This window comes from Martes martes, assembly GCF_963455335.1.
Source record: "Martes martes genome assembly, chromosome: 9".
Lineage (NCBI taxonomy): Eukaryota > Metazoa > Chordata > Mammalia > Carnivora > Mustelidae > Martes > Martes martes.
This window is the reverse complement of record NC_137896.1, coordinates 5,600,810-5,613,424: the sequence shown is the minus strand read 5'-3', so window position 1 is coordinate 5,613,424 and position 12,615 is coordinate 5,600,810. Positions and strand designations below refer to the sequence as shown.

The window sequence follows — 12,615 nt, the reverse complement described above, 5'->3', positions numbered from 1 at the left end:
CTTTTGGAGGATGGGGGAAGGCGCGTTGGAAAAAAGAGGGGGGCTCTTAGGTATGTGGATCCCGGGCCCCAGCTCTGCCAACCTCGCATGTCGGGGATGACTGATGGAAGGCGCGACTGGGGACCCCGACCTAGCTGGTCGGCGGCTGTCAGAGAGGTGCCGCCCACGCGCCTCCTCTCCTCGCCCCCCGCGGCTTGGTTCTCCGCGCGGCGCCCCGCCGGGGTGCAGGGCGGAGCTAGGCTGGGACTGGCTGGGGGCTGCCCCGCCCGGCGCCTGGGCCTTGGTGCCGGCCCCCGGGGAGGAGTTATGATAATTTCCTTCTCATTAAGGCGCCCGGGTCCCCCGGCTATTGCCGGGACACACAGTGCGGGCGCGGCTTCCCGGGTCCCCGGCAGCGGCTTGTAGACGCGCGGCGGCGGCAGCATCTACGCTCGCAGAGCCGCCGATGCGCGTCCAGTGACCGGGACAGCGAGGCCCTCGCGTGGCGGGGGCGGCGGCAGACGGCTAGCCACCGTGACCCCCATTTTGGATTTACCGCTCGGGGGGTGGGGGGAGCCTGGATTGAACTGGCGACTGTTTTGGGGGACGCCGGACGCCATGTTGTGGAAAATAACCGATAATGTCAAGTATGAAGAGGACTGCGAGGTGAGCTGGGCGCAGGGGCGCACTCTGGCCCCGCCCGAGTACAGCCCGGGAGGCGGGGGCCGCTGGACCCAGGTCGGGTCGAGGGCGAGGGCGCGGGAGCAGCGAGCAGGCACCAGCCTCTGCCCCTCGATGGGACTGGGTCCACTTTTCCGGGCGCCCCCTAGTCCGTTTCTCCGGGGCTCTCTTCCTGAATCGGGCCTTTTCCTAAACATCCACCCTCGGGAACAGGGCCCGGGACGAGAATGGCAGATCCCACCCGCAGAGCTTACCGGTCGGTCTCCCGCGAAGCAAAACAGCCCTTCTTCCCCTTTTCTCGGAAGAGCGTCCCGTCTACAACCCTTAGACGTGGCTTTTACGCACCCACATCTCCGTCCAAAGGGGTCAGACGAGGCGACTTGCCGGCGACACCTTTGCAGAGTCCTCCGAGGCGGGCTTGTCACCTGCCCCGCTAACTCCTCGGGGAAACAAGAAAAGGACAGAAGTTTGGCTTTTAAGAGAAGTGGGGGCTGGGGAGTGTTGGTGGGGGGGCCCTGGGGCCAGATGGGGCCGTAAGCGCTCGGGAGTGCTCCAGCCAGTCGGACAGGTTGAGCTAGAGTTTCGGAGAGTGGGAGGGAGGGAGGCGGCGAGCGGGAAGAGGAAGACGCGGGCGGTCGGAGGTGTGCGCCAGGGCGCTGGCGGAGCGGAGCCCGGGCTGGGGGGCCGCGCGAGGGCTGCGCGCCCGCGGGACCTCAAGGGGCTGCCCCTGTCGGCAGGCCCGGGCACTTCCGCTAGGGGGCGACAGTGCCATGTTTCTCCCGGTTCCCCGCTACCCCTGTGAACCCTCGAACCCCGGGAGACAAGTCCTTTAAGAATTAAGTCAGAGAGCCTTGGGGCAAGGGACGTGCGCGGGCCAGGTTGCCCAGTATTCGGGGTCCTTCATTCTCCCCCGGTGCCCCGATCTGGGGGGACGCTGGTCGTGGCCGGGCAGGGCGGCCTCACGTGCCGTATCCCCTCTCGTTCGGGACGCGGCTAGCAGGGAGGGCAGCCCCCGCCGCGGTGCGCGCCTCCCGGAGCTGCTCGGCGGCGCCGGGTGGCCAGCCTGCTCGGGAGTGTCGCTCCCCCGGAGGTCTTTGTCCTGAGGGCGTGGAAGGGGAGGGTCCCCGGGGCGGGGAAGATGCGCACTTCCCGCTTTGTGCGCTTTATCCGCGCTCGCGGCGGCCGCAGGTTCTTTGGTCTGGCGCCGCCATGTGCGGGCTGGTGAGCGAGCGGGCTCCGCGGCGTGCTCGCCGCATGCCGGCTTCTTCGCCTGGCCCGGACCTGGCCTTCTCCTGGCCCAAGGCCTGGGGTTCGGACTGGGCGCTTCAGAGCGCCTTGGGCGTCGCAGGGCCCAGGCCTTCGCCGCCGGGCTTTGAGGACGCGTTCCCCCAGGTTTTTCGAAGTCTCTGTTTACTCCGCGGACTCGGGGGTTTGCAACGAACCCCCCGGGGCACTTTGCCTCCGGATGCCCCCCGGCCGGAGGGCAGGCCCAGCGGGTTGGGTCCGTGCTTGTGCGGTGGGTCCCGTGGGGGCTCGCCGCTCAGCGCCGCGGCTGCGGTCAGTTCGCAGTAGCGGGGTTTCGTACTAGCGGGTTTCTGCTTCTCTCTCTCTCCCAGGATCGCCACGACGCGAGCAGCAATGGGAACCCGCGCCTCCCCCACCTCTCCTCCGCCGGGCAGCACCTCTACAGCCCCGCGCCACCCCTCTCCCATACTGGAGTCGCCGAATACCAACCACCACCCTACTTCCCACCGCCCTACCAGCAGCTGGCCTACTCGCAGTCGGCCGACCCCTACTCGCATCTGGGAGAAGCTTACGCCGCTGCCATCAACCCCCTGCACCAGCCAGCCCCCACCGGCAGCCAGCAGCAGGCCTGGCCGGGCCGCCAGAGCCAGGAGGGGGCTGGCCTGCCCTCGCACCACGGGCGCCCGGCCGGCCTGCTACCCCACCTCTCCGGGCTGGAGGGTGGCGCCATGAGCGCCCGCAGGGATGCCTACCGCCGCTCCGACCTGCTGTTGCCCCACGCGCACGCCCTGGACGCCGCGGGCTTGGCTGAGAACCTGGGGCTGCACGACATGACGCACCAGATGGAGGAGGTGCAGGTGAGCGGCTCCTCGGCTCTTGCCCCTCGAACCGGGACCTGCTCGCCCCCCCAGCTTCTACCCCCCCCCCCAGGCTCCCCCGAATTTAAGAGAAACTTTGTTGTTTCTTCCCAGAATGTTGACGATCAGCACCTGCTTCTGCACGATCAGACTGTTATTCGCAAAGGTAGGTAGTGAGAGCGAACTTTTCTCCCCCGGGGCCACGCATGTAACCTGGCAAGGTGGGGGCGTTTGGTGGCGGACAGGGGGCATCTGTGCTGGGGAAGGGACTGACGGGGGCTGTAGGAAGGTTGGTTTTTCCGAGCAAGAAGAGATCTCTTTCCGAATTAAATGAGAAAGGATGGTAGTAAAACTCTTAGGAGCTGTCTCCAGTAAGAGATTAATCCGGATTTGTTACTCCATAGTGTTCTCTTGGGGAATACGATCCCTTGAGTTGGGTGGTGTTTTTACATTGTTAGTCTTCCAGAGTGAGTTAACACTGAAAAAAACCACACCACATACCTTAGTTGGGTGGTCGATTCTGTGACCATTGTTGAATGAGTAGATGTGATTCTATTCTAACCTGCAAGAAAAGGTTTTAAAACAGTTTGGCCTACCAAATATACAGCTTTAAAAGGACCAGGGTGGGACAGAGAGTGAGAGGTGGGCTTTATGCAGGGTGGTGGGGGAGGGGATTGGAGAATAGGATCAGGCAGGGAGTGTCTTGAGAAATTAGCTTGCTGTACTGAGGGGATTAACAGTCCGGCTGTTCTGGAGATGGAGTTGGTCCTAGACAAAAGGTAGTTAGGGTCTGCTCCTGGAACTTAAACTGCTTGAAATCAGTTGGGAAATGGTTTTTGAAGAAAAACCCAGAAAATAAACTGGATTTCCCAGGAAATTTGTAATAGAACATGTTTGTATTTTTAAATTTACCACGATAGTCACACTGAAAGTCTTCAGCAGGGGGTTTGACTGTGTCTGGTGATTTTGGTCGTCTGTCGAGTGAGGAAGAAAAAAAAATCACCATTTATTTTGGGCTAAAGCAGTCTTTCGAAAACAAGTGTTCTAATTAAGCAGATTTTAACAGTGGCTCGAAAATGAAAACCCTCCATGCTTGGGGTCATGACTAGTTAGCTCTGTAAGGTGTTAACTTGTGAATTTCAGATTCAATTATCTTTGAAGACTATGACTTTAAAAAATCGGCTTGTAATTTACATAGTCCGACGTGCAGTGTTATTTGGTGAGTGCTTTGCAAGGGTCCCTTTTTCCCAAGTGCAGCTTTCGGGACTGCCACTTGTGATCTTATTTACAGGTCCCATTTCAATGACCAAGAACCCTCTGAGTCTCCCTTGTCAGAAGGAGCTTGTGGGGGCTGTGATGAATCCCAGCGAGGTCTTCTGCTCAGTCCCAGGAAGATTGTCCCTCCTCAGCTCCACGTCTAAATACAAAGTGACAGTTGCTGAAGTCCAGAGGCGATTGTCCCCGCCTGAGTGCTTAAATGCCTCCTTGCTGGGAGGTGTTCTCAGAAGGTACATGGGGACATACACGCTCTGGCCATGGTGGTTGGGTGGTTGACCGTGAGTAACATAAAAAAAAGAACCGAGGAGGTATTTTTAACATTTATGTAACATTTATACTTAACACTGAATTCTAATCGGCTTAGAATTTTAGTACATTACCTTCCCTTTTGGAAAGTGCCAGATGTAGAAGGAAGTGCTAAAACCGTGCTCACAGATTATCATTTGCTTAGGATTTGATTGCATGTCTGAAGTGGTGGCATCCCCATTGGAGAAGGGGGAGCCCCATGCGTTTCGTTGCCCCAGGGAGCTGCTACAGTAAATTCATCTGCTCCAGCACAATTTGGAATGTTCTGTGATTGGAAAGAGAAAATGTTGGGGATGATAGGAGAGAGCATTAATTACAGGGGACTGACTCCCTGTATTACCTTGATTATGAGCCATATAATGTACAGATACTCTCGCAGATTTCCGTTTTGATCGTAGCACTGCCGGAATTTAGAATTTTGAAGTGCGGTGTTTTGAAATTAGCTGCCCTTCACTTTCTTGTACCCAGAGCCAAGTCTAAAAATGGAGGCCGGTCCTTGCGGGAGAAGTTGGACAAGATCGGGTTGAATCTGCCAGCTGGGAGACGGAAAGCTGCTCACGTCACTCTCCTGACGTCCTTAGTAGAAGGTCAGTGGAGTTTTGTTTTTTGGTTTTATGGTGTTTTTAGTTGGCACTGTGTCGTCTGGGTCCTTAACGCTTCCCTGAAGGAAAGCTTAAAAACGGCCGTGTCACCGGCGGAGATGAAGAAGAGTTGTCGTGAGTTCGTTGTAGTGAATCACAATAATTTTTAGGAAATGAGTTCACACTTAAGTCCCTGACTGCTTAAGTATCCTGTTCTGTGTTCTTCAGAAAATCACTACAAAAAAGTAATCGGTTTCCCTGACCTAAGAACTCTCACCCTTAGGGTGTTGGGACATTCCCAGCAAGCGGACCCGTTTTTGGAGGACGGATGATCTTCCGGCACACTGTTTAAAAAGCTGGTTGTGCCTTGGTGGGAAGAAGCACCATTTCCAGCTTGGGTAGCTGTGGGGTATCAGGATTGTGGTCCGGGAAGAGAAAAGCCCCTGTGGATGCGGGGCTAACCCGGTTCACAAGCCCTTTGTTCCTTTCCCGCACCAAGAACAAAATTAGTGGGGCCCCTGTCCCCCAGTCCTAAAACAGTAGGATGTAACATTTTCGTGTACTGAATGGGCCTGTACCCCCAAGCTGGAAGAGAGCCAAGAATGCAATTACAGCCTTAAAAATAAGTGGGGGCCAGGCGGGGGTGGGTGGGGGGCGCTTAAGGGAAGAAGTGAAATAATTTTTTTCAAAAACCAGCTCATTGTTGCTGTGCCCGGGAAGATGGAGTGAGGCACGGAGGGGCTGATCTGAAGGCCAGAGCGGCCCCTCGCCCAATCAGCAGGGCGCTGGGTTCTGCTCTGGGCTGGGGGAGCCAATGAGGGCTGGTGGCCTGGTGGCCTGGTGGCCGGGCGATCTTCGGAGCGCTTTCTGTCCCTGGTCTAATGGCGCTCCTACGTGCTGAAAGAGACTTGGCAGAGCCCGGCTCTACCTTTTTACGAGTGTCTTTGGAGGTCAGGGCCAGGAGAAAGGGGCTGCCGGTTGGAGCATAGCTGTCCTGCATGGAGAATGGTGGGTTCTGCGTGCGTGGCGCCTGAATGTGCCTCGGCGAGGTTTTCTTACTAGCCGGTCTGAGGTCCTTGGGTATGAAAGTGTGTGCCAAAACAGCAGTTCTCAGATTTAAGAAGTCTGGGGCGGCAAAGTGGAGGAGAGGGGGAGGGGGTGGGGTGCCACTCTCAGGGCTTTCTGGAAAGCTCCGGCCAGCCTTGGCACCGTGGAGCCAGGCCCGGGCATCTCTGGTCAGAGAGGAGTCCCTGTCGGTTTTCCGTCCCTCTGATCCCCCGGCGACTGGGACAAGAGAGGGCGAGTAGTCCAGGATAGTAGTTGGGCTGTTTACACTAACGTTTCTAGTGGAAACACAGCCCTGCCTTTCTTGGTGAAAAGCAGCATCCCAGAGACCTGCCTCCTTCAGTAATGGGGCACCCTGGTTTAAAAAGAAGGTTCCCCAGCAAAGACTTTGTCACGGTTTCGTAAAGAGAAGTGACCAGTCGGCTTTTGGGCAAGGCGCTTATCTTTAAATTCCCCCGCTTCTCCACAAGGCTAACTTTTATTATCGAGGGAAGACGTGGGTGTGTCTCAGGAAACTTAAGCAGGGGTGGGGGGGGGTGTCCAGGACGGGTTAGCGTTATTCCAGGGTAGTGCAAGATGTCAGTCGTTTTTTTCCACACGCTTTGCGTTTCCCTGCTCTGTTCCTAGGGGAGCGAGCCCACCGCAAGGTCCACATGCGCGCCGAGTGGTTTTCCTTGTGGGTGGTTTCATTTTAAGATGCCAGGTTGACGGGTGGACCCTCCTGGTTAGAGGAGGAGGAGGGGGAGGTTTGCCGGGGGTGACTGCAGACCTTCTGAGTCTCTCGTCATTGCTGGTGATTTTAGGTGAGGCTGTTCATTTGGCGCGGGACTTTGCCTATGTCTGTGAAGCAGAATTTCCTAGTAAACCCGTGGCGGAGTATCTCACGCGACCCCATCTCGGAGGGCGGAATGAGATGACTGCCAGGAAGAACATGCTGCTGGCTGCACAGTGAGTATCCAGACTTGAATTTGACGGCCCCGGCGCTCTGATCTTGAACTTGGGGGGGGGGGGGTTGTCTCGAACCGTCCAGGGTGCTCAGGAAAAAAAGAAATGCTCAGTGAGGGCCGGTGTGGAGAAACAGGAGGTAGCCGGGGGCTTTTCTCTGACAAGTCAGATAGGTGAGCTCTTGGGTCAGACTTAGAAGTCAGACGAATGTATTGCTCGGGAAAGAGTGTTTTTGGAGCTGCTGAGTTCTGCAGCTCAGAATAGTTCAATCATCCTTTCATTAGCGTCTATATATCCTACAAAAAGGTATTGGAAACACTTTGTGTGGTCCCATCCAGTCAAGATGGTGGGTGCCTTCTGCCTCCTGATAAAACTTTTTGTTTTTTAAATTTGTGGGAGACACCTGGGCAGGCCAAGTGTCCCAAATCCTACTTAATGCAGCTGCCAGGGTTTCTCCTAGAAGCCAACAGTGAATTGGTTTAAAAAATTACGGTAAACGAGGCAGAGGTCGTCCAGTCGGAAAATGGGGCAGAAGGAAGTGGAGCGAACCAGCTGTGTAAACAGTGGGTTTTGAGGGAGATGCGGATTTTCGGGGTTCTTGAAGAAGAAATTGGTGTCTGGGTACGAAGCTGCACCAAATAAGTGGCTATCCATTGTAAGCAACCTCCGGGGCTGCAGTCCCGACCCCACCTCTGGCACTAGTCCTGGTGACCTTGGCCTTCTGACTGGGGTTAATCCCGTTAGCTTTTCTAATTGCCAGTGAGGATTAAAGGAGAGTCCTTGCAAAGAGTCGAGTTCAGGGCCTGGCGCGTAGTAGGTGCTCCGTGTGCAGACTTTGACCATTAGTAGCTAAGTCTGTTTCTTTGGAAAGTTCTGAACGCCTCCTGGGTGACCCACTCGTCAGGGTGATCCGGCTTTGTCCTCTTCCCCTGTCAAGAGCTAGATGGAGCTCACCGGTGTGTGTTGACTATCCTCCCAGGCAGGTGTGTAAAGAATTCACAGACCTCCTCAATCAAGACCGAACTCCCAACGGCAACAACCGGCCCACCCCGGTCTTGGAGACGAACATACAGAACTGCTTGTCTCATTTCAGCCTGATCACACACGGGTTCGGCAGCCAAGCCATCTGTGCTGCCGTGTCCGCTCTACAGAACTACATCAAAGAGGCTCTGATAGTCCTAGACAAATCCTACATGAACCCCGGAGACCAGAGTCCCGCCGATTCTAGCAAAACCCTGGAGAAAATGGAGAAGCACAGAAAATGAAGGATGGGCGTGAGCCAAGGGGCTGAAAAGAGTCTCGAAGGAAAAGGACTCCACGATCCGTCTCGCCCCAGACAGACCGGGAACCCTTCTGGCCGGGGGACACTTCGTGACCCACCTTCCCATGAAAAAGGCCTCCACTCATTTTTGGATCTTGATGTGCCCTCCTGGATTCCTTAGTGTGCTTTCTCTAGTGCTGAAGTGTGTCTCTAACTCTGGACGAGTTATCAGAAGGTGACAAGTCCTGGTTCTTTGTTCATTAAGCTCATTTTATTCTTTTGAACCCCATTCTTTTCTCTGAACATGGTGCTACAAGTTTTAGAACCTTTTAAATAAATTCCCTGGGCTCACGAGAAAACCCACACCCACAGCTGTTGAAATGTCAAATCGATGCGAGTCAGAGGGACAGTAACTTGCAGTGTTAAGGTCATGGCTAGTTTTTTGTGTCCACTCCATATTTATCGAAAAGTATTTATCTGGCTTTTTCAGATACCAAATCCTACAGACGGTAGGAAGCAAAGATTCTCTCTGCTTAGCGACTAGTTTAATTGGTGGTATTTGACACACTTAAACCCCTTGTTGAAAGGAAAGGGGGCCTTTGGGTTTTATGAAACTTGTAGAAATGAAGCCTGCTGATGATTTTGTGTTGTTTTTTTTGTTTTTATTTTGTGTGTGTTTTTTTTTTTTAATTCTGAGAGTTAACTCTTCAAATGAGAGGCTCTGAAATGTTCTGTTCCTTTAAGGTACTGAAGCTTTATTTGCATATTTATTTCACGTCTTGGTTTTGAGTAAACTTGAAAAGGGTAGGCATGAGGCGGTTTTTTTGTTGTTGTTTTTTTTTTGCTGTCCGCCATCGCCCCCCCCCCACCCCAAGTCCCGTAGGAGGCTCTGTATGTTGAGAAACAGTGCGTTGAGTGTACAGATGTTATTTATGCATAATTTAATGGGGTCTGTAAATACGGGTGCACTTCTTAAGACTTTTTGACAAATGGGATTCGACTTTAATATTAACTTCTCAAGGTGATGGGGTACTCTAAAACACTTCTTTTAGGTTTTATTCATAATGTACACAGGGTATGAAGATTTAGGATCCTGGCCTCTGTTCTTGGTGTGGAAGCTTCTACTTAACTGAAACTCTCTGTTCACAAAGCAACAGCTTTGTGTCTCATTCCCACCGTGCTGAACCGGAAGATGGGTGGGTGTGCGGTACCGTGCGTGGGGGTCAAATGGAGGTTTGGAAATGGCTGTAAACATTCCTCGAGTAATGTTGTGTATACGATACTTGTATAATAAAAAGTATTCTCCATAGAAGCCGTGAAAGTTGGGTTACAACTTGGTTTTTTTTTTAAGTCTCTAGGTTGAGTGGAATAGTGACAGAGCCTAATTTATTTATGGTTGGCTGCAGCCTCGTTAAGGGGACCGATCAGGAAGGTTGTGTGCCAAGGGAAGTCTGAAGTTTCATTTTCTGTCCCTAGCCAGACGGCTCAGCTGCAGGACGACCTTGCCCTCCAGAGCCCCGGGGCCTCTGCTGCATGTAATACTCCTCTCCGGCCACTAGGGCTGTCAGGAGGTGTGCGGGACCCTCTCTCCAGAAGGGAGAGAGCCCCGGAGTGTTGGAATAACCTCTTGTGTAAGGCTTACCCTCTTGAGAAACATTAGGGTCAAGTTGCCGCCTCCGCATTTTGAGAAGGGAAACGAAATCATGGTAGGCGATCCTTGGGCAGACATTGCTCAGGGGGATTTTTGCCTTCAATCAAATGCGAGCAGTGGGATGGGTAGACTTTCCCTGGAGCGGTCAGTGCATTGGCATTCGCCCATCTTTGGTGGGCTCGCGGCGGTGCCCACCTGTTCGAAGCACCCTAACCGTTCTGCGTGCCTGGTAAGTCGGACGTTGGGTCTCAGCAAGCTGCTTAGGGGAGCAGAAGGGACTGGTGGAGCTTATGGACTGGCTGGGTGTTAGTGAGGATCTCAAGTGGGCTCCCGGGGTCCTTGATTCCAAGTTGAAGTGTCCTGGCGTACCCTCCGGGAAGGGATCTGTTTATATTTGGCACGAGAGGCTGGCTTCAAAGGGAAGCGGGAGCAAAAGGATTTTCCACGTAGGATAAGGCCGTTCCTTCAACTTCAGCCTCCTAATCCTTGATTAATAACTCTACCCAAAGATCAGCAATTCCTGACTTTGGGTTGGCATTGGATGTGAAGTAATTTAACCTCTGCCAACCTAATACTTTGCTCTTGGCAGCTTGTCCTTGGCCACCGAACGTTCCTATTAAGTTGGATTTATCTGGTTGGTATGTCAAGTTCACAATTGCTTTGCTTTAGAAAAGTGAAAAGAGGTCTTAGGTTGGCAGTTATCTCTCAGTCAAGACGTGAGACCTTGGGTGTTAAAAGGAAGTCATGGGGGTAAAGGGCTGGAGGAAAAAGCACTGTTTTCTTATCAGCATCTTAACCTGCTTTTGGACTAGAGTCTGGCTTTTAGGAGCTGTGCCCAACTGCAATGCAGACAATGTTCTGGAAATGCCCCAAAGTCAACCAAGGATTGAAATGAGTCATAATCAGGGCTTGTGCCTGCCTCACTGCTCGACTGTCCTTTATCCTCGTTCCCACTAAAGCCCACGGATGGCCAATGGGGTCCCCGGGGTCCAGGGCACAACAGTAGGTTTTTTTCTTTTCTCAACACCTCTGAGCTGATAGGCGAGCAGCTAGGTCCCCTCAGCAGGTCCCTATGGGAATTGCGGTTGCCTCAGCTTTTCCCTCAAGCCCATTTGTGGGAGAAGGGGGCCCTGCTGTTGATTCTCGTGGGCCCGGGTGGTTTCATCTCCAGCCCCACGATGGTGAGGATCCCACTGCCTCTTTCCCCCTCGTCCTCTAGTTAGCTCACTGGCTGACCAATGTGAGCTCCCTTTTACGAAGGCACATGATGTCGTGAAGGCTGCGCTCTGGGAGGAAAAATGAAAATGGTGCTTTTTTCTTCTTGGTTGGCTTGCAGGAAAAGCCGTCGTTGTGTGAAAGCAATCTCTGTCCAGCGCCCCACCTATGAGAGGTTTCTCAGGGGAGACATCTCAGCAGAGCTGAGTGTCTGTTGACTGGAGACCTGCCTGTCTAGGTCCTTGGCACCTTGCTGCCCTCCGGCCTTGCAGACGGCACATCTAGAAGCTCTGCGGAAGGCTGGGAGCGGGTGTTTCCAATAGCGGTTCGTGATTGTCTTCTCTTCCTTGTGCCCACGGTCTCAGTTTCGGGTTAGCAAAGGGAAGGATTAGCCTGTTTCTCATTTGAAACGATTCCATAATGATGGCCATCAGTATTTTCTTCCTGGGGGGTCTAGCGGTGGGGTAGATTCTGAGACCTGAAGTTCCTATATTTGAATGTTAGAAAACAAAACAAGACAGGGTCATGGATGGGTGAGAGAGAGAAACTCCTCAAGGCTTGGAGGCAGTGGGGGTTCTGAGGCCCGTTGCCTGGTTTCCTAGGGGGAAATGTCAGTTACCAGGTGTTGTGAATTCCTGTCGAGGTTCTGGGGCTTCTAAGGACTTGGGAGCATTTCTCCAGGCTTTTTCTCTTGCTGGGGGTGGGCAGCGAGGGGGCAGCTGAATTTGCTTTCCTTTATAAGCAGGTAGAGAACTTGGGAAGTAGAGCCATCTTTGGTCACGAGAGGAAGGAAGAACAGTCTAAGGTTTCTTTAAGTGTGTTTTCCAGGTGAGGGAGCTCTCTGGTATCCCTGGCACGGCAGTGATTCTTAGCAAACGTCTCCTCTAGCCACCTGAGCTCAGTGGGCGGTGAGGGTTTTCTCTTGGATGGGAGATAAGGTTTGCTTTTGAAATTTCGATGCCGCAATGGGCAGGTGTGTTCTTCCCAGGGGTAACTGTTGCTCCTTGATGTGATAACTGTTGACTCCCCTTACTAAGATCCTGGTTACCCTGGATTTCTCTTCCAGTCGACAGTCTGATCTGCTTCTCTGAAATCCACAGGCCACACATAGGGAGGCTTGGTGACACTTCAGGCCATTGAGATCTGCCCCCTCTCCCGGTTCGGCTAACCCAGGCTGGCTCCATGCCCAGGGCCCACTGATGCAAGGCGTGCCACACCTTGAAAGCCTTTGTCTGCTAGCAACACGGAGCATCATCTTCTGAGAAACAAACTTGATCTCCTGAGTTTTAAAAAATCACTGTTGCATTGGAGTTGATAGTTTATGGAACGCTCAGTTATTTTTGGCACCGTCATAAACACTGTAATTTCCCTGCCTCTTTGGGATAACATCTTGATGGGGAAGACGGGTGGAAGAAAAGCACAGAAATGAGAGTCGAAAGGCATAATTCCAGGGACCTGGTCAAGGAACAGCTTGCTGGAGAGTTTCCAAGGTCAAATCTCAGTGTTCGTTTTTCTCCCCTCCGATGACCCATGGTGCGTTCCTTGTTTCTC

General features: G+C 53.5%; 1 protein-coding gene across 1 annotated transcript; it reads left to right on the top strand.

Annotated features, from left to right (window-relative positions):
- The first annotated feature begins 306 nt into the window (after positions 1 to 306).
- On the top strand, positions 307 to 9,516 carry TFAP2C (transcription factor AP-2 gamma). The gene is made up of 7 exons (XM_080813709.1): positions 307 to 645; positions 2,277 to 2,762; positions 2,877 to 2,928; positions 4,054 to 4,270; positions 4,815 to 4,933; positions 6,796 to 6,940; positions 7,917 to 9,516. Exons 1-7 carry the CDS (start codon positions 598 to 600, stop codon positions 8,200 to 8,202), a joined length of 1,353 nt encoding a protein of 450 aa, XP_080669835.1. The 5' UTR covers positions 307 to 597; the 3' UTR covers positions 8,203 to 9,516.
- Positions 9,517 to 12,615: the final 3,099 nt, after the last annotated feature.